The sequence below is a fragment of the Bombyx mori genome, chromosome 21 (genome assembly GCF_030269925.1).
Source record: "Bombyx mori chromosome 21, ASM3026992v2".
NCBI classification, from domain to species: Eukaryota; Metazoa; Arthropoda; class Insecta; order Lepidoptera; family Bombycidae; genus Bombyx; species Bombyx mori.
The window spans coordinates 6,493,414-6,513,496 of NC_085127.1; the positions used below are offsets into that span (position 1 = coordinate 6,493,414).

The window sequence follows — 20,083 nt, forward strand, 5'->3', positions numbered from 1 at the left end:
ATGGATTTTTTTTTATTGTTTAGATGGGTGGACGAGCTCACAGCCCACCGGGTGTTAAGTGGTTACCGGAGCCCATGGACATCTACAACGTAAATGCGCCACCCACCTTGAGATATAAATTCTAAGGTCTCAGTATTACAACGGCTGCCCACTCTTCAAACCAAAACGCATTACGGGTTTCACGCCAGAAATAAGCGGGGTGGTGGTACCTACCCGTCCGGACTCACAAGAGGTCCTACCACCAGTAAAAAGCCAAGCATAGCCAAGGCAAGGCATAGACAAGCCGCTGTGCTTTAAAAAGTGTTTTGAAAACCTCGTTCAATGACTGATGTGTCATAGCGTGTAGGACATTAACACCGGGTTGTACATGTCAATTAACATCTCTAGAACCACGCTATAGATGAATGCAGTCGTAGCTGGTGTGAATGAACTTTGCACCAGCAGCGAACGGTTTGGCTATAAAAGGTATTACGAAAACAATTACTCCATGTGATACAACTTTGGTAGTTTCCGAAAGAACAAACAACATCATAGGTAATAAATGCTATCGATTGCTTTTATTATTGCCAAAATGTGAAGAAGGATAATATGTGGCCTAAGTGATGCGACTATATCAAGGCTCAAACTATGTAGGTTCGTAGCATTATTTGCCATATATTACGTATATAAGTATTGATAACTGGTCTGAACGTTTAAAGGACTGTATTGCAGCCAATGAAGACCACTTCGAATAAGCTTTTTATACTTTAAATTGTTTTATATTTATGTATTAAACTAACACACTGTAAAAGTAATGAATGTTATTTGCAATAGATTTTTTTTTTCCTTTGTCTCAGTATTTATGGCAAGACTAGGTACTGTACCTAACATGAGTTTAAGAAGAAATTCTACGGTAAAGAAATAGCATCTTGTAATGAAACCTCAAAATCACTAAAATTTCGTAATTACTGGTAGGAAGTAAGCTCGGAGAGGTAGGTAGGTAGGTACAATCAAGCTCGGCCTCATGTCTCAAGGCAAGAATATTCACGTTATGTTGCCGAATAGCTCTCTATTAAGCACTTTAAACCGTTTGGGTCGTGCGATCGGTAATAAAAAAATATGTCTGAATTTTTCGAGGCAAAAATAGCATAACTTAGAATTATTATAGATTGTAAGTTATTGTAACATTTAAGTCATACTGACTTTTTAGAGTTATGAAATCAGTAACAGCTAACGAAGTTTATTATTGTATGCTTAATGGATTTTATCAACTACTCATAGTGAGCGTGTTATATCTTTTTCAATCATATTCGAAGCTACAGAATACGTGAAGCATTGCAAACATTCCCAGGTTCCACCACGTTAATTACTAAGGCCATTATACGCTTGATATTAAACTTTGCTTGGAATGAAATAGACGATTTAGAGACTATATTCAAGTACACAAGCTCTCACAGAACGAATATATTTGAATAATAAACTATGTTGGCATGTCGCTCTAGCTTAAATTTATTCTGAGCCTACGGTGTGCAAAGGGGACACTTTCTAAAGTTCAATAACTGTGATTACAGATTTCACGGTAACCGCACTGTTTGCTTAATAGGTCTTCTCTAAATACTTAATACGTGTTCAAGAGAACTCAAATTTGAATATTATCGTTGAGAGTCCTGAGCGAACGAATTAACAAAATGTATATTTATTTATACTAGAGGTCCCGCAGTAGTCGAAATTCGACTATAATTAATTGGAATTGTAAGTTTGTAAACTATTATGATTGTATTTTATACTTCTATAATCACAAATTTCGCCAAGACTACTCTATAAAAAATATTAACAAAGACAAACAATATTTAATCTATTCTCAATTTGACCACAGACGTCAAGAACAAAAGTTTGACAATAAATAGTATGCATGCGTGTGTGCGTCAGATACATGGTATGTAGTGTGTATAATGTTTTCTTTATTGATTTAATGTATATTTTATGCATTATTTAAAAAAAAAAATTACCATTGTGCACTTCTTCTCTATATTCTCTATAAGTGTGGAAAATTTCATACTCCTCCGTCCGCGCAATTTTCGTAAAAAGGGATACGGAAGTTTTTGCTTCACGTATTAATATATAGATAAATCTTAATATATTAAGTGTTTTAGTTAGTGATAAATTTAATCACGGTTTGTTTTTTATTTATTTTATATTTCAATGCTTACGCATATAATATGAGTTTTCGTATGAAATATACCTGAGAAAATACCCCGAAATAAATCTTGTACTTAACTGATGGTAGCACTGAATTATTCACGAGGTAATCTTCATGATTCTTAAATGAAGTAGTTCACTTAAAAATCACGAATGAAGTGATATGAAGCAAACTCATTTGCCCGTTTGTCATACAAGTAGATGTACATATCGACGCTTAAGCAACAATGCGTGAACTTTACTAGACTAATTTAAAGTTGAAATACCTGAAAAAAATTATATTTTAACGAATCTAGCTGTGGGATTGAAATTATTTTAATAGACCTAGAATATATATTTTTTGCGCATCGGATAATATGGTTATTGCCTATCATTTATGTATAAAGCAGTTGTTGTCGCTTAGTCATGTTTGCCTTTCAAGCGTCGATATGTATGTGATAGTTGGTAAACTTTTATTCGTATACTTTCTACAAGAATAAACTACCGACACAAGGCGTGGTATCTTTGCTTATCTTAACGAATATGAGACTCAATAGAACTTGCAAGATGATGCAGACGTATCAATACTAGCCAAGGTTTACTGGGTCGGCCTCTAAATTAAATTTTTGCTCGTCAATAAAATATGTGTATTGAGAATCAAATCAAATTAGAAGTGTAATTTTAAATTAAAACTGTCCATAAATCTTTTTTTTAATCTTATTTGTCTCTTATTTTTAGTCTGTATCTCATATGTTTTGCTGACATTTCTTCATTGTGGCCTAACAGACGCCTAGGGCATTCGTATCGAGCGATGCAACTCTGCCGGTGTTTGAATCACGCATGCAGGTACTATTTTTTCCTATTGAAATACGTATTTAACAAATAAACACGAATGACTTCCACGGTGAAGGATTACAGGAAGGATTGACATCGTATAATAAAGAATAAAACCTGCAAAAATTACTATTTGCATAATTACCGATGGTGGTAAGTCGTGTTGTGAGCCCGCATGGGTAGGTACCACCACCCCGCTTATTTTTACCGTGAATCAGTAATGCGCTTCGGCTTGAAAGGTGGGGCAGCCGTTGTATTATAGAACTGAGACTTACAACTAACATGTCTCAAGATGGGTAGTGGCATTAACGTCGTTGACATCAATGGGCTCCGGTAACCGCTTAATATCAGAAGGTCCGTGAGTTTCTCCACCAGCTATCCAAACAATAAAAAGAAAAAAATAACAATATTTTTCGCTCTATAAGTAATTTCTAATCCAAAATATAATGTGCTATTGACAAACTGTGAAGATTGCTTGGTGTCTATTTACAAGATTACAAATAAAGTTAAATACTTTTTTTTATTGCTTAGATGGGTGGTCGAGCTCACAGCCCACCTGGTGTTAAGTGGTTACTGGAGCCCATAGACATCTACAACGTAGACGTGCCACCCACCTTGAGATACAAGTTGTAAAGTCTCAGTATAGTTACGACGGCTGCCCCACACTTCAAACCGAAACGCATTAGTGCTTCACGGCAGAAATAGGCAGGGCGGTGGTATCTATCCGCGCGGACTCACAAGTGGTCCTACCACCAGTAAAATGACATGATCTTCTAATGTTTTGAGGTCCTATCAAAATATGTGAGCGCGTGTCTTTCAAACAAAGAGTCTGTCTTTTTGTATTCTAAACGTAAAAAAAAAACTATGAAATAATCTTCAAGAAACAGTTTTTTATCTACCTAGCTAGCTAAAAAGTGCTCGCGTTTGAGTTAAGAGCTTACCTTGGCGGATCTGGGGCATGTCTAGCGATACATGTCAGATTGATGTCGGACCCGGCTCGCACAAAGAGTTCTGGTCCCGACAGTATTTCTGCCTTTGATACTGTAACAAAAACTTTATATAATGCACATTTAATATACATTTAAATGCTTTTTTTGAAGAGCGGACGTATTTTAAATTGAAAGTGTGAGTTTGAGACCTTTGAAGTTAATTATTATTCATTTATTTATTTATTTATGTACACACAAAGAAGAAGACGTAGTACAGAGTAATAGGAAAATTATGTACAAAGGCACTGCTTATTTCTTTAAGAAATCTCTTCCAGCAGACCTGCGAGAGGATTATGAGAATAATAATTAAAAGTGATGAGAATGTGTAGAACAGCTAAAATAACAAATACAACATGAAAATTATAGTAATGCTCATACACATGGCAAATATTGTTAAACCTGAAAACAAAATATTATAAGTAACACAGTATATACGAAGAGTATAGAACAATGATCATTCGGTTGATTAGAGATAGAATTGTTTGATAGATTGTTGTTAAGATAATTTCTTTATCGGTAATCGTTGGTTTCTGAAGAATGTATTAATGTTGTGAAGAGTTGGCAGTTATTTTTGTATAACATCAGATATCAGAGGCTTCTAATCGCCTAATTTATAAGTGTTCTTGTTTTTTTTTTGTTTTCAGAAAGCACGTCATTATCATGATAAAAGACGTGATCCACGTCTTCATTCGTGTCGAATTTTTATGAATGAAATTCATACCCTTATGCCGTAATAAGGAACGCTTGTGCAGATGTCTATTGTCAACATAAAGTTCAAGTCTTTGAATGGGTGACAGAACTCACATTGTCGTAATTATGGACACTGATAAATATTCAGTACCAGGTGGGCTATTAGCTGCTTCATTCATCAAAGCAATCAAAAAACCGATGTGCTTAGTCACTTTAGATGACTATTCATATCCAATTTTTTTTAATTGACATATTGGACGAATTCAGGATCAAACATCTCAAAAAAATTAATTACTTGTTAATTCACGTGTTTACCTTGACTTTGAAACAAAATATTGAAGTTATGGACGAGATAATGGAAGAAAAGATTCTACATCTACGGATTAGGTAATAACAGATCTAATTACCACTGTAGGATCCTCTCATCCGATTTATTTAGATATTTTGAGGTTTTTTTTATTGCTTAGACGGGTGGACGAGCTCACGGCCAACTTGGTGGTAAGTGGTTACCGGAGCCCATAGATATCTACAACGTAAATGCGCCACACACCTTGAGATATAGTTCTAAGGTCTCAGTATAGTCACAACGGCTGCCCCACTCTTCAAACCGAAACGCATTACTGCTTCACGGCAGAAATAGGCGGGGCGGCGGTACCTACCCGTGCGGACTCACAAGAGGTACTACCACTAGTAAACTATATGAAATATACCTACCGACAACTGTGAGCCTAAAAGAAAGGCTTATTTTCGGTTCAGTGGACACTTGACATTCATACGAGCCGGAGTCTCTCGGCTGCGCTGGGGCGACGCGTAAAGTCCATTCGTCTGACCCGTCCGTGTGTAGGGCCGCGAATCTCGCGTCGCTGCTATACGTGTGCACGCCGACGGTTAGTATGTGCAAATCCCGTTTCCGAATCCACGACACCTGCCCACGAAATTCAAATTGAATTAATTACACAACGTCGGGGTAAAACTGAACGGGTTTTGAAAGGTTAAATTGATCGATCACGTTTTCATTGGACCGTCATTGATTGGGTCTCGTGAAATTCTGTTTCGAGATTTATTGCGATGTCCGAATTGATAGAAGTAAGGTTTATCGGGTGTTTTATTTGTTGAACGAATAACTGTCGGAAAACGAGCAGCCTTAAACAATTAACACTCTTTTATAAGCATTATATATATTTACTAGCTGACCCGGCAGACTTCATAGTGCCTCAATCGATAAATGAAAGGACTAAACTTTTGTATATAAAGTAAACTAAACCAAACAAAATGAATCCGTCAGACGGGGGACACATCAAAGGAAAAACAAAATTGTTATTTTTGTTTAATTCCGAGCATTTTCATATTTATCTACCTTCTAAACCTTTTCTGGACTTCCACAAATAATTCAAGACAAAAATTAGCCAAATCGGTCCAGCTGTTCTCGAGTTTTAGCGAGACTAACGAACAGCAATTCATTTTTATATATATAGATTGCTTAGGTGGGTGGACGAGCTCTCGGCCATAGGCATCTACAACAACAAATGTTGCCACCTACCCTGAGATATGATTAGGTCTCAGTTTAACAGAACAACGGCTGCACTACCCTTGAAAGGTTCTAGTTTAAGGTGGGACAGCTGTTGTAGATACCTACAATAAAATTTTCAGCGCGCTTCGTGTCTCAAGGTGAATGAAGCAACCTTCACTACAGTGTCTATAGACTCCGATTAACCAATAACCACCATAACCTGTAAGCCTGTTCACTAGTTTAATGCAAGAAAAATAACAATAGCTAGTAAGACGTTACCTTAGATAAGAAGGTATCTTAAATATAGATAAAAAGGTATCTTAAATATGATTAGAAATTATGTACTAGATGTGCGCACTATTTATGGATGACCTTCTGTGTTGATTATCGTTTAAGGCAATAGCTGCATATTCGAATTACAAATGAGTACTTAATTACAATCTAAAAGCTCTGAAACGGTTTTCAGACCTTTATTAGATCTGCGCAGAATTATCTTAAATCTAACGGGTCTCGCTTCGTTTAGAGCAAGATTAGTTCAGAAATTAATTACAACGTTTATTACAAACAGTCTTAATCTCAATAAAACTCTGACCTTGTTGTCTTCAGTGGCTCTGTCAGAAACCGAATTTAATTATCCCTTTGGAAAACCGAAGTTTCAAACTAAATAGTTACAATTGGAGATCTGAATATTTGGCTACGTTTTCGCCAAAAGAGGTTGAGTGTTTGGACTTTTTTCAATATTTTATTTAGTTACGGAATTTGGCAAGTTGCCGTTTTTTTAATAAAGGATTGAGAGGCCGCGTTCTGTTTTGAATTTTGTTGGTTGGCTTCAATTAGGGCAGTGGCGTAGTGAAGTCTGTAGACTCTTGGTAGGTATGCCATTTTTTTCGTATTGTTATCTCACCAAACCTATATTGTTTGCTTCAGGAGTATTTGCTTTGACAGCCTTCAAAATGAACATGTTTTTAATTTCCCAGGCTTAAAGGAAGAAATCACGTAACGCTAGTTAAAAAAAATAGGTAAACGAAGAACCAAATTCTCAACAAGGAAGATTCGACGGACAGAAATAGGACCAAATAGTAGTGAAAGTTTTTTTTTTTTTTTTCTTTATCTTGCAATCAGTCAGCTAGACTATGTATAAATAGTAGTGAAAGTAAATATTTTAAAATTCCGGAATACACTTTGAAGATTTGAACCAGATTTTTGAATAATAAGTATATATATTGAATTGTATCGTATGCTATTGTATATTATATTGAAATATATATTGAACAAAAGTAATTTAATAATAGCCCTCTTTATTCTCATCTATTCACATAATTGTCACATATTCAATTATGAAAAGCTATTCTTGACTTTGCGTTAGAGTCTATGAGCTGTTGTAACATTTATCGTTCCGATCGCAATTAAATAACGTTTTTAATAATTTCTAGAATTGAAATTCTAGATAATTTAATTTTTATTATAATATTACAATACATTTTTGCTATTTTCAATGAACTACGGAGAGATTATTACTCACATACTCACTCACTCACTCACATAATAAGTTATTAAAGAACAGAGGTGACCTAGTTGTGCTTCTGGCATTTCTAATGTACATGGCCAGCGATAATCACCTTCCACCAAACACTTTGTCAGCAACAAGAGTGAAAATAGAATAATGGCTTTTGCTATTAAAGCCACGAAGACTCAGGGGTGTTCAACTGTGACAATTAATCATAAGGCCGATGAATGGTTTGGTTGGGTTATGATAGCTCAAGCGTTTAGAGATATAATTGGAATTCTATCCATTTTAGCCCATCGCGAGAAATTTTGTAGCAGTATTAATGAACCTTTAAGATTCTCCTTAGTTTTCACAATTCGTAAATTCTGGTTATTTCGAGACGGCTTATTCAAGTATTACAAGTAGTTTTTAGATGACGTGACGAGCATAGTAGGAAAATAAACTTTTTAAAATATTACACATAATTATTTAACGAGTTCTGATCACGATTTTTACATTTAATGAGTTCCCGGAGATTTCGTGTTCCATGTGCCATGATAACGGGAATACGGTCGGGTAATCTACCCAAGATTATGGCCCTAAATAATAGTATGTGTATTAATTAATATAGCTGCGAAACTTTAAAAATAATAATTTTGCATTTGACCTTCAAGATTCGTTGTTAACATCTTTTTAAATATCTACCGAACATAGAAAGCTAATTTTGTAAGATGATTTTGGTCCAATTTGTAGATTTATTTTTGTTGGGTGAATTTTTATTTCCCTATAGCTCTAATTTGTAAATTATATCATGAATGTTAGTTATTTCACTTAATAATAATATGTATCCACTATCTGTTTACGTATTGTTAATGGCGGAAACTTTTTTATTGCCCTTTAAGACAGATGAACATACGGTCCGCCTGATGGTAAGTGTTTACCGTCGCTCGTGGATGTCAGCTATACCAGGGGCAAAGCCAAGCCCCTGCCTACCATTCAATACTCTCCACAAGTCTAGTTTGAAGAAGGACAAGCCATAACTTATTTGGTTATATTACACTTTTATATTTAATGTATTATTTGGATGTTTGTTTCCAAATAAATTATCAAAGACGACTAAATATAAGGATGGAATTTTTTTAGGGTTCATTATTGATCCTTTCTTCCTTCAGAATTTGCCAATTTAAAGTCACATGAACAATATGAGCTATTTGTAAAACAAACGTTCAAAAAGTTCGATTGTCGCCCCCAAGCATTTTGAGAACAAATTAATTTCCTTCAATTAAACATTTTCAGTTGTACTTTTAAAGAACTGTAAGTCTATTGCCTCGGTTCCTTATGAAACCCTTTACGTGTTAATTAAATTTTACCACAAAGGTTTTTCTCGGGAAATAGACGCGACGAGACGAGTACCTATTGCGTATTTTGTTTGTTAAATACTAACAGACTTACATGTGTATACGAAGATAATCATTTTAAAAGCATTTAGAACCAAATTTGAAGATTTAACCACTAAAGATAATCTCCTCGAAACATTTATTGAACGAAATCTGTTTTTATAATTAAAGGTTATTAAAACGTGATTAATTGAAAGAAATCAACAAATCGTCTCAAAAGTATTCAAGAGTATTCAAAAGCTGAGATATGAAGTAAGTATATAATGTATATTAAAAATATTTGAATTCGAACGAACTGTCCTGTAACACGTTATTTTATCCATATACTAAAGTACGTGTCGTGGGATAATGGACGTTGAACATGTCTTTAGGCCATAATTCTGAAATGTGGCTCTTAATGCTTACTACCTTGACTAATAATAGTCTGCCTTGTTCCGAATTTTGTGCTAATGCCAAAAGCATTTTTTTTTTTTTTTGGTCAGGAGGAAATCGCCGGACTTCCGCCCTCCCCTGGGGATGGAAGGCGGGGCATGTCGGAGTCGAACTGACTAAAACCTCCTGTCGCTCAACAACGAGCGTCCGAACCTCGCATGAGACAGAACCCATGAAAAGGCAAAGGGGGGAAAGTGAAGCGTTTAGTGCGGAGCACATCTCTCCCATCACCCTCCCCCTCGGGACGCTGGACCAGTGGTCGTCATGCCAAAAGCATAGTATCCTTTTAAAAGTCTTTGTTTTATATTTTGCGACCGCCTAATCGGAATTTCGTTTCTTTATCGCTAATTTTGTTTACGAGCTGAGGAGCTAGACCGAAAAAAGTGTAAAAAAGATACACGCATCCAAAAACCGACATCTTTTTACAATGGTTTTTGAGGTACTTCATGATCACCAATAAAACACAAGCTTTTATTTATCGGTTCAGCTTTCCGTCAATTTTAAGATGCAAAAACATTTTATATATTTTCAAATAAAATAGTGATATATTTTTCTAAAATGGAGTAAAAAAATGGTATAGCAAAAGGAATTATTTTTCAACCAGACGTTTATAAGTTACCTCTCTCTTTTTTAGGAGTCGGTGAGCAACACAGGTAGGTATTTTCATACTGTATAATTTTACAGTGAAATTCTTTTTTTTTTTTCGAGTTATTAAAGCACTCGTTATTCCGCCATCGTCGAGGTCACTCGTGAACACTTCTATTCCATTATTTCATTTCTACCATCTTCGGCCCTAGTTTTTACCGTCCTTGGCCATAGCGTCCCATAGATTCCACGCGTCTCTTTATCCTGATGGTGTGGTCCCAACCCGAAAAAAAATGTATCACCATTCTACCTGTTGCAAACCAGTTATGCCTTTGTCCGGTTTGAAAGGTAGGACAGCTGTTAATAATAAAATTGTGACTTTGACCTCATGTCTCATGTGAAGACTAAGACTTCCCGTAACAATTTAATACCAAGTGTTTAGTGGACTCATTTGTTTACCTCGAGAAATAAAAAATAGAAGTAGTAAACAACAGTTGAATATCGAATTGGCGTGTGAGCAAAGGTTTTTCTTTATAAGAACATGAACAGAGATCTGTAAGTATATATACGTATTGCAAATAACTACGCTGTATCCGACGAGATTCTTATCAAAAAATGACATTCACTGCGCGCCCGGTTGAAAGCTGGGATGTTACGGATACGAAATTTGGGCTTCTGGATATGGGTAGGGGATATATTGGGAATCTTTCGACATTTTTACTATAGAATATGATTTTATTTTGGATATTTAGTCGTCTTGAAGTGTTCTTAGTGCAAAACATTATGTATGTGACATAATATACCACTTTCAGGTAAGGAATATATTCAGGTTTTAAAATTATAAAGCGTTTTGTAATAACTTTTTAGTTGCATTTTTTTATTGCATTTGTTGGTGTACGAGCTCACGGCCTACGTGACGTTAAGTGGTTACTGGAGCCCTAAACATCTACAACCTAAATGCCGCCACCCACTTTGAGATATGAGTTCTGAAGTCTCAGTATAGTACAATGGCTACCCCACCCTTCAAACCGAAACACATTACTGCTTCACGGTAGAAATAGGCAGGGTGGTCGTACCTACCTGTGCGGACTCACAATACGTTCTATCACCAATAATTACGCAAATTTTAATTTAGCGGGTTTGATTTTTATTGTACGATTTTATTACTCTACCGTGGAAGTCATTCGTGAACATTTGTTAAATACGTATTTCATTACAAAAATTGGTATTTGCCAGCGGGCTTCGAACACCGGTGCACCGCGTGATACAAATGCACCGGACGTCTTATCCGGTTATTTTGTAGTCTTAAAGATGTACGCACGGATAAGTACCACAATATGATTATTGAAATGCTTTTGATTTGAAAAACTAGCTATATAGTTTAAAAAAAAGATAAAGTTTTGTTCAAAAGTAATTGAGTTAAAATCTTCCAACATTGAACTTTGATATCCTAATAATCAAGGCCTTTTAAATATGAAGAAAAACAAAATATCCATCCAAACAAAAAAGTATACTCAGAATTCAAATATGCGCACCGTTCTCATATTTGTTTTATTCCAAGTGAAATTTAAGGAGAACAAAATCCTACTATTGAGAAGTACAAAATATATCTACGTAATTATATTTTTTTCAAGCAAAATTTATATAACACTGGCTGACCCGGCAGACTTCGTAGTGCCTCAATCTATAAATAAAAGACCTAAACTTTTGTTTAAAATAAACTTAAAACAAACAAAAGGAATCCGTCCGACGGGGGACACATCAAAGGAAAAACAAAATTGTTATTTTTATTTAATCCCGAGAATTTTCATATTTATGTAGGCTAGTTTTTGTGAATTGGCGGTAGTTCTTTTTGACGTTCAACAAGTATGTACTTTCATTTATGTTGAATAAAAAATTTTTTGATTTGGTTTTGATTTGAAAAACAAAATAGTTATTTTTATTTAATTCCGAGCATTTTCATATTTATTACCTTTTAAACTTTCTCTGGACTTCCACAAATAATTCAAGACCAAAATTAGCCAAATCGGTGCAGCCGCTCTTGAGTTTTAGCGAGACTAACGAACAGCAATTCATTTTTATATATATACTAGCTGACCCGGCAAACGTTGTTTTGCCATATATAAGATTTCTAGTGTAGAAAAAGAAAACTAACTTATTGTAAGTGTGTAAGGATGTGGTAAATGAGTGAAAGAGGCATGTAGCGCTGTGAACGATGAGGGAATATAAAAATAACAAAACCTCATTCAACCATATAATGCCTCATTACAACAACAAAAAAAATGTCCAAAAAATAAAAAATAAATGTTAGGGGTGGACAACCCTTATCACTTAGGGGTATGAAAAATAGATAGTAGCCGATTCTCAGACCTACTGAAAATGCATATAAAATTTCATAAAAATCGGTCAAACCGTTTCAGAGGAGTATGGTAACTAACATTGTGACATGAGAATTTTATATATAAGACATAGATTTTATGTTAGGCTGTTATATTCGTTTTTCAAAGTTCAGGTGTTCGAATAAGACTAGGTATATAAAGTCGAAATTTATAGCACGGTACCAATAACTCATACCGTAAACAGCAATTTAGTTCCAGAAGTCCTTTTAGTCTGCAGAAATCTTTCCAGGTGTAAATTGGGCCATTTACGAGCCCACGTCTGACCTTTCAGCGATTCGGCTCGTTTTATTTAGAAAAATAGTTTCGGGTCAAGTCTCCTTGTTTGATTTATGTCCACTATACGTTAGATTTTGTTTCATAAGCTATTTATATTTTATTTATTCATTTGTATTATTGGAGTTTACTCCTTTAGAATCGATTTACATATATAGGCCCGGGGTATGAAAATTATGGGGACCAAAATCGTACTAGCATGTCACACGAAATGCGTTATGCGCCTGCGCCGGCAGTCCGCCACAAAGCCTCGTACTGATCGCGCGTTTCTCTCATTATTGTATTTTCATATATTTGTTAGTCGTTTGTTTTGTGTCTCGTTAATTTGTTAATAATCTGTAGTGTATCGTGTTGTCGTAATATAGAACTATTTCTCGTATTGTTTCGTTTAATTTTTTATATCCAGTAAACTCCAGTCGTGCGTCGGAGCGGACACACACACTTTTTTTTATGTGTTTCGAACAATACTTAATTATGTTTATTTTAATTATCACGGTTTATGGAACGGTATTTTGTGGCGTATTGTTGGATTAGGTTTCACCTTGGTTTTCCTGGACTCAAAACGGGATTTTGCGTGACTAACAGATTTGCTGTAAAGCGTGTAATTAGCTATTTTAATATACAGGGTTACTTGCACCATCACATCTATTTATTTTCAAAAACAAGAAGAAAATAGTATGGATATATCAGACTACAAGGAATTAATTTAAAAGTGAAAAATTACTTGAAGTAGTCGTGACCTAAAGAATAGATACCATCCCAGTATGTGTTTTTTTTTTGGTCAGGAGGAAATCGCCGGACTTCCGCCCTTTTCTGGGGATACTGGGCGGGGTATGTCAGAGTCGAACTGACTAAAACCTCCTGTCGCTCAACAACCAACGTCCAAACCTCGCATGAGACAGAACTCATGACAAGGCAAAAAGGAGGGAAAGTGAAGCGTTTAGTGCGGAGCACATCTCTCCCATCACCCATCCCAGTATGGTGGTGCATTTTTTTTTCTGATTTAACGCGTATTCTCTACTTGTTCGCAAATGGCTTTGAAAATGAAGGAGTCCCGTTGTATGGCTTCTAAAATGAAGGAGTCACGTTATGTAATATAAATCTAAGCAGCAAACATTATATTTTGCGTAAATGATGTTGGTAGGACATATTTTAAACCAACACGGATTGATAACATCACACTGTCTATTTCTGCAGCAAAGCTATCATGCGCTACGATGCGTAAAGATCTTCACAATCGTTTCACTCTTGACAGAGTGGTCGTGATCATCTGTTGTGGAGGGAGCAGATACAAGACACATTGTAGGATATGTCTTGCAACACCGTCCTTGCTCGAGGTCATCCAGATTAGGCTACTTTATTGTTAACGTTACCTTGGTTTTACTGCGATTAACATGCAATTTCCTCTGAACACAAAAAATAATATACAGTAAGCCTGAATAGATAGATAGAATCGTCTTTTCTTTTCCTACCTAAGTTGATGGTCTAGAGAGACCATGTCAGCGTCGCCAGGCTAGTAGGTGAGCTCACGGGGCTTAAGCCTGACGATGTTGCTAACACGAACCCCAGCAAGAGCCGTGCTTCGCAGAATCTACCGCGTTTCCGATCCGGTGGTAGATTCTGCGAAGCACGGCTCTTGCTAGGTTTCGTGTTAGGTTTGGTCAGGTTTGAATACCGTGAGCTCACCACCTAATTGTCTGTCACAAAGAAGACTATATCCATTAATTGAATGGAACTTCAACGTCATCATTATTGTATCGTAGACGGAATCGTTCTCGTTGTATTGGATGATACAGGCAGGGCATGTGTATAAATAACTACCGAATAACTCAAATTAAGAAAATAAAAACATAAAACAAAAAATTAAAGGCCTATTTTTTCATGGTCTGAATCATAATCGAATTCTCATTTGTTATAATATAAAACAGTTCGTGGTGAATTAGTTCGATCCTATCGATTTAGTTTATTATTGAGGGGCTTATCCGGTTATATCCGGACACGTTCGAAGCCTTGCCCTTCAAAGGACATTTTATTACAAAGAAGCCTAGAGCACGTCTTGTGATTTTCTAGCAATTTATTTTCACAAGTCTACGCGAAATGAACAGAAAATGATACAAAGAATCGTGTCGTTTTATAAAATATTTGGCTGGTTCTAAGTTTGTCTCCGAATAATTGCATAAACTATTTTGGACTTTGTTCCTGTAGTTTTAAGACTCGAGTTAATAAAATTTCGTTTTTTCGTATACATCCTGAAAGCATCACGTATCTTTTCGTTTTTATCGTTCACGTGAGGCTTTCTTGGGGTTCGTTTTTGTTCGCATTACGTTATTTCTTTTGAAACCTTATTTATTGTTCGTTTAAATGGATTCCGTTGACGTGGAAGTCCCCAGAACGAGATCAAATATCACAAAGTTAGGTTACATTTATCTAAAATGACATCAGAATAAAAATAGATCGGCTTTACAAAAATATACCTACATCTCTATAATAATACTTCATAATTATTTCATCTAACATAATATTTAAATATCGTTATAACATTAAATTATACCAGAAGTGAACTCGCTTTTTGCAAATTGCATTTTCCCGCGATAAAAAGTTCCTTGTGTCACTCTCTGTGGTTCGTATTTGTAAACAGCTCATGGTCATTTTATACTAGTAGATATACCCGGCGTTGCCATAAGCCGGGCATAAGCCGTTATGATAAAAAGTATAATATGTGTTCATTCTGTTTATAAGCTGTGTTGTGGTTAGCGTGGTATGAACATGTGATGCGTAGAGAGAAGATGCATGTGGCATAGGAGATGTATGGAAATGGTAGTGCAAGGTAGAAGGGGAAGAGGTAGACCGAAGAAGGCATGGGTGGAGTGTGTGAATGACGATATGACAGAGAAAGAAGTGAGTATTGAGATGACGGCTGATAGAAGAGAATGGAAGAGAAAAATTAGCTGTGCCGACCCACTTAGTTCTCTTCTCTTCTCTCTTCTCCACCTTATCCCACCAGTGGGATAAAGAAGTAAAGGAGAATTTTGTTTATAAACTACATATATTTGCCTAAAATTACAATAATTTCAGACATTTTTGCGTTATTGACATTTATGACAAATTTTCAGATTTATTAAATTACTAACTGGCACCCGCAGCTTCGCCCGCTTAGTAAAAAAAAGGCAGTGTATGTAGTTTTTCGTGAGAATGAGATGTTTTTGGGGGAAAAGTTAGCCTTTTAAAATATCACGTCAATCGGGTAGTTTTTTTTTTTTAAATTCACGTCAATTTGTCGCTTCGTTTCGACGCGAAAGCTGGATCATCAAACAAACTATTCCGCTTCGTATTCCTCAAACTATTTTGCATTCCATTACCACGGGGACTATTTATTAAATTAGATTATATTTATATAATTAAAAGTTCTTTTCCTAATCACAATGATCACAAAACCGAATTTCTAGAATTCCCGAGAGAGTTAGCAAAAGTCGTTTCGAATCCCACACTAATTTGATCAGAAGATAAATAACAAGCGGCAAAAACAAAGTTTCTGGTGGCTTCGTAACTGACAGACAAAAAAGTTGTATTACGTAAGTACAAAATAAATTCCCAGCTGAGTGACATCTCTATAGCACTTGTCTTTATTGTGTCTGTGGACTAATATTGGTAAAGTTTGAAAGATCCCACAGATCACCTTATCCATAGATAAAACTTAAACTATACTTAATAATACTCGATCTAACGGAGACCAGAGACACCTATTTGCTACTCTCTAACTTAAGTAATCAGAATTAAGTAAGTAAAATTAGTTGACCAAAAGAGAGAAGAAAAGTGGTACTTAGCTTGTTTTGGCTCATTTATTAACCATATACGATTTTCTTAATTTTCCCTTGAAAAACTACATGAAATCGCACAAAATAGTTAGATATAGGCGATTGTTATATGAGTTGAGATATATTTTTCGTGATAATCAATGTCTGTCTATAAAATATCTGTCTACGATTAAAGCTCACGTAAAGATATAGGCGATTGTTATATGAGTTGAGATATATTTTTCGTGATAATCAATGTCTGTCTATAAAATATCTGTCTACGATTAAAGCTCACGTAAAGATATAGGCGATTGTTATATGAGTTGAGATATATTTTTCGTGATAATCAATGTCTGTCTATAAAATATCTGTCTACGATTAAAGCTCACGTAAAGATATAGGCGATTGTTATATGAGTTGAGATATATTTTTCGTGATAATCAATGTCTGTCTATAAAATATCTGTCTACGATTAAAGAAGCATTCATGTATGTTCTAGAACACATTCAAATTCGGAAGGGTATACTTGAGTTAGCAAATCCTTAATTTATCAGGATGATTTGTAACTGTTATTGGCGGCGGTTATAATGCCGCAATGTAAATACCCCAGCTCACCTTTTAACCTGAGGTCCATCTCAGTTCAATTGAGAGAACAACTGGCCTCAAAAGGGGAGTCTGATTACTTCCCAACCGTCTTTACAGAATGGTGAGCCCTAGCATGCTTTAAACCTGAAAAGCAAGACAAAGATACGCCGCAATGTAAATATCCCAGCTCACCTTTAACGTGAGGTCCATCTCAGTTCAATTATTAAGAGAACAACTGGCCTCAAAAGGGGAGTCTGATTACTTCCCAACCGACTTTGCAGAATGATGAGCCCTAGCATGCTTTAAACCTGAGAAGCAAGACAAAGATACGCAGAAACTGATGATTCTTTCTTAATATCAAATCACATTGAGTTCTGATCAAAGTCAGTTTAAGGGAAAATCCAATAAAGCAATCGTTTCTCTAGTAATTTCCTGTCTTGTAATCTATACTTAATCACGTGTTCAGTTTCTTCAATACGAAAATATGGCACGGAGCTCATACACATAATTACACTCGTGGGAAATCGGGAGTCGTCTTCTTATTTCGAATTGGATCAACATCGGAGGAATTTGCTTTCGAAATCTTTTCTTAAATTATGGTTTGTTTTTAAGGAAAAAATTATAATACGTAACGTGTTATAGTTTGATAAAAGTATCAGTCGCCTACTTTTTTTTACGGCTAAATATGTTAAATTACACATTTACGCTTGTGGTATCGTGTAAGAAACATCTCTGAAACACCAAAAGTTAGTATACCAGACTAACTCCACCGATTTAATGCGCTATGTCTTACAGAATGTGCAAACCAAGATAAATAAATAAATATTTACTAACAATCACGCCACGTTAACTGGTCCCATGATAAGTTCGTAAAGAACTTGTGTTACAGGTACCAGATAACGGAAATAAATGTAAGATTTTTATTATACACAAAATCGTCAATATACATATGATAAAACACTAGAAGGAGGCGTATCTGTATATTGAATAAAATAACAAAACTATAGAAACGATTTTCATTTCATATAAAAGTTTTTGAAATTATTTTTATATACTGTCAGATGTCAGAAGTTAGATAGAAAATAATACCAAATTCTGTTAAAATCTGTTACCTAGCTTCTCATGCTCAACTGAATCATGCAAACTGAATTAACGTTGACGAAGTTCGATAAGCAAATATTTTGAAATAGTTCGATAAAATCTTTTGTTACCTCCGGATAAATTTTTTTGCTCTGAAGGTGAGTGGTTAACGTCGCCCATGGACTTCAGAAATGCTAAGCCTAGCCGCTGCCTAAAGTTAAGTAATCTCCAGAAGCCTCGTTTGAAGAAGGACAAGTCATAGAACTCGGGAAACACCTGAGAGGAGCTCATTCCAAAGTCGAGTGGTACATGGCAAAAAATATCTCTAGAAACGCACTGTGCATAAACTCTGCTCCGGTGGCGGGCGGTGCGATGGTAAAAACTATGGATGATGGAATCAACTTAAATAATTCCTCAGAGCACTTCCCATGGAACATACGGTACAAAGTACAGAGAGAAGCTGAGTCCTTCCGGTCTCCCCAGTGTTCCAATTATTTCGCGGTTTTGATATTTTAGTACCTACATATTGGTTTTCGATGACGGTGACCACAAAATGACCGTAGCATCAACCCTAATATGTGTAGTACTGTAGCAGGACAATTGACCCGAAAAGTTATAGGTGTATGTGTAGGAGGGCTTAGGTCTACCAAATACCTACTACATGGAAAGGCGGATCTTTCACAAACAAGGGATATTTCAGTATATCTATCAATGGCCGGATACACGGTCGATATATCGCCAACTACGACGACGAACAACAGTAGTTCAACAGTAGCTTTTCATAACCCTGTTCCATTTTAATACTACCAAATTATTTAACAGAGATTGGCGTGAAAATGAGAAAACAACGTAATATTCTTAAGAGTTACAGTTACATAAGGGCAGGTTGGGCATACGCCCGAGGGACCTGGGCGGGCCCCCCGGCGCGCACTCTGCGTGGCCGGGGGCTCCGTCTGTGGGGGAGTTTTGCTGGACTTCCACCGGGCGCGTCCGTAGGTGGCGGATAACGGGATCCTCTGGGAACAGTCCCACTCCCAGGGGTATCGTCCGATCTTTTTCGTTGCAAGGATTCTTAGGTGTTAGGGAGGTAGGTTAGGTGTAGGTGTAGGGTAGCCTAGTTAGGCTTTGCAACGAAAGAGATCGGATGACGCGGACCAAAACCAGCAGGGGGAGTTGCGGGCTCTCCACGCCCTTCACTCGCTGAAGGGTGTTCCTCCTGGAGACGCTCGGGCTCCCTCTCTTGTCCCCTTTCTTCCCCCTTTTTGTTTTTCGGGTCACGTCCGACCCGTTTCGGACGTAGCCCATGGGTGACGGTGGGCCACTTTTGGTCTGCCTTTTGATGGAGTAGTGAGCCGGCGTTGCTTATGCATCTTCCGGCCGCTGGTCGCCATGTCCCCGGCTTCGGCTACAGGGGCACGCCCTCCAGAGGGGGGCACCGGTATACCGGCGTGGCTTCGTCGTTGTTGCTCTTTTGAGCGTCGGGCGGTGGTCTGTCGTGTTGCTCGTTGCACTCGGCGGGCCGCCGGCCAACCCGTAAACCTCACCGCGTGGGGGACGGGGGCCGCTGCCGCGAGGCACGGGGCCGCGAGGACGTAAACCTCTTTAAAAAATGCCCCAATCCTAAGCTCTGGTGCCCGGCGATGGGATGAATGGCTGGAGGGAGTCCAGTCCCGAGGGTACCAACCAGACCCCAGGGGACCGACCCCTGGTTAATAAAAAAGGAAAACAATGAAATATGGCACTTGTTAAAAAATTATTACCCCAGGAGGGTACCTCCCGCTCCGCGGGAGGAGAATCCCTCCGTGCGGTCGAGGAATCGGCCGCACGCTGCCCCACCGTTTCTGGGGGGGGCAAACAATGCCACGATGAAGG

The 20,083-nt window shown here is 36.9% G+C and overlaps 1 protein-coding gene across 2 annotated transcripts in view; it reads right to left on the reverse strand.

The window, feature by feature from the left end:
* Positions 1 to 20,083, reverse strand: part of LOC101740017 (hemicentin-2) — a 128,511-nt gene that overhangs the window by 19,608 nt on the left and 88,820 nt on the right. For both annotated transcript variants that reach the window (XM_038018495.2, XM_038018496.2), the window contains exons 4-5: positions 5,385 to 5,595; positions 3,933 to 4,032 (exon numbers count right to left, since the gene is read on the reverse strand). In XM_038018495.2, coding sequence (XP_037874423.1) covers positions 3,933 to 4,032; positions 5,385 to 5,595 — 311 coding nt within the window. The remainder of the gene's footprint in view (positions 1 to 3,932; positions 4,033 to 5,384; positions 5,596 to 20,083) is intronic.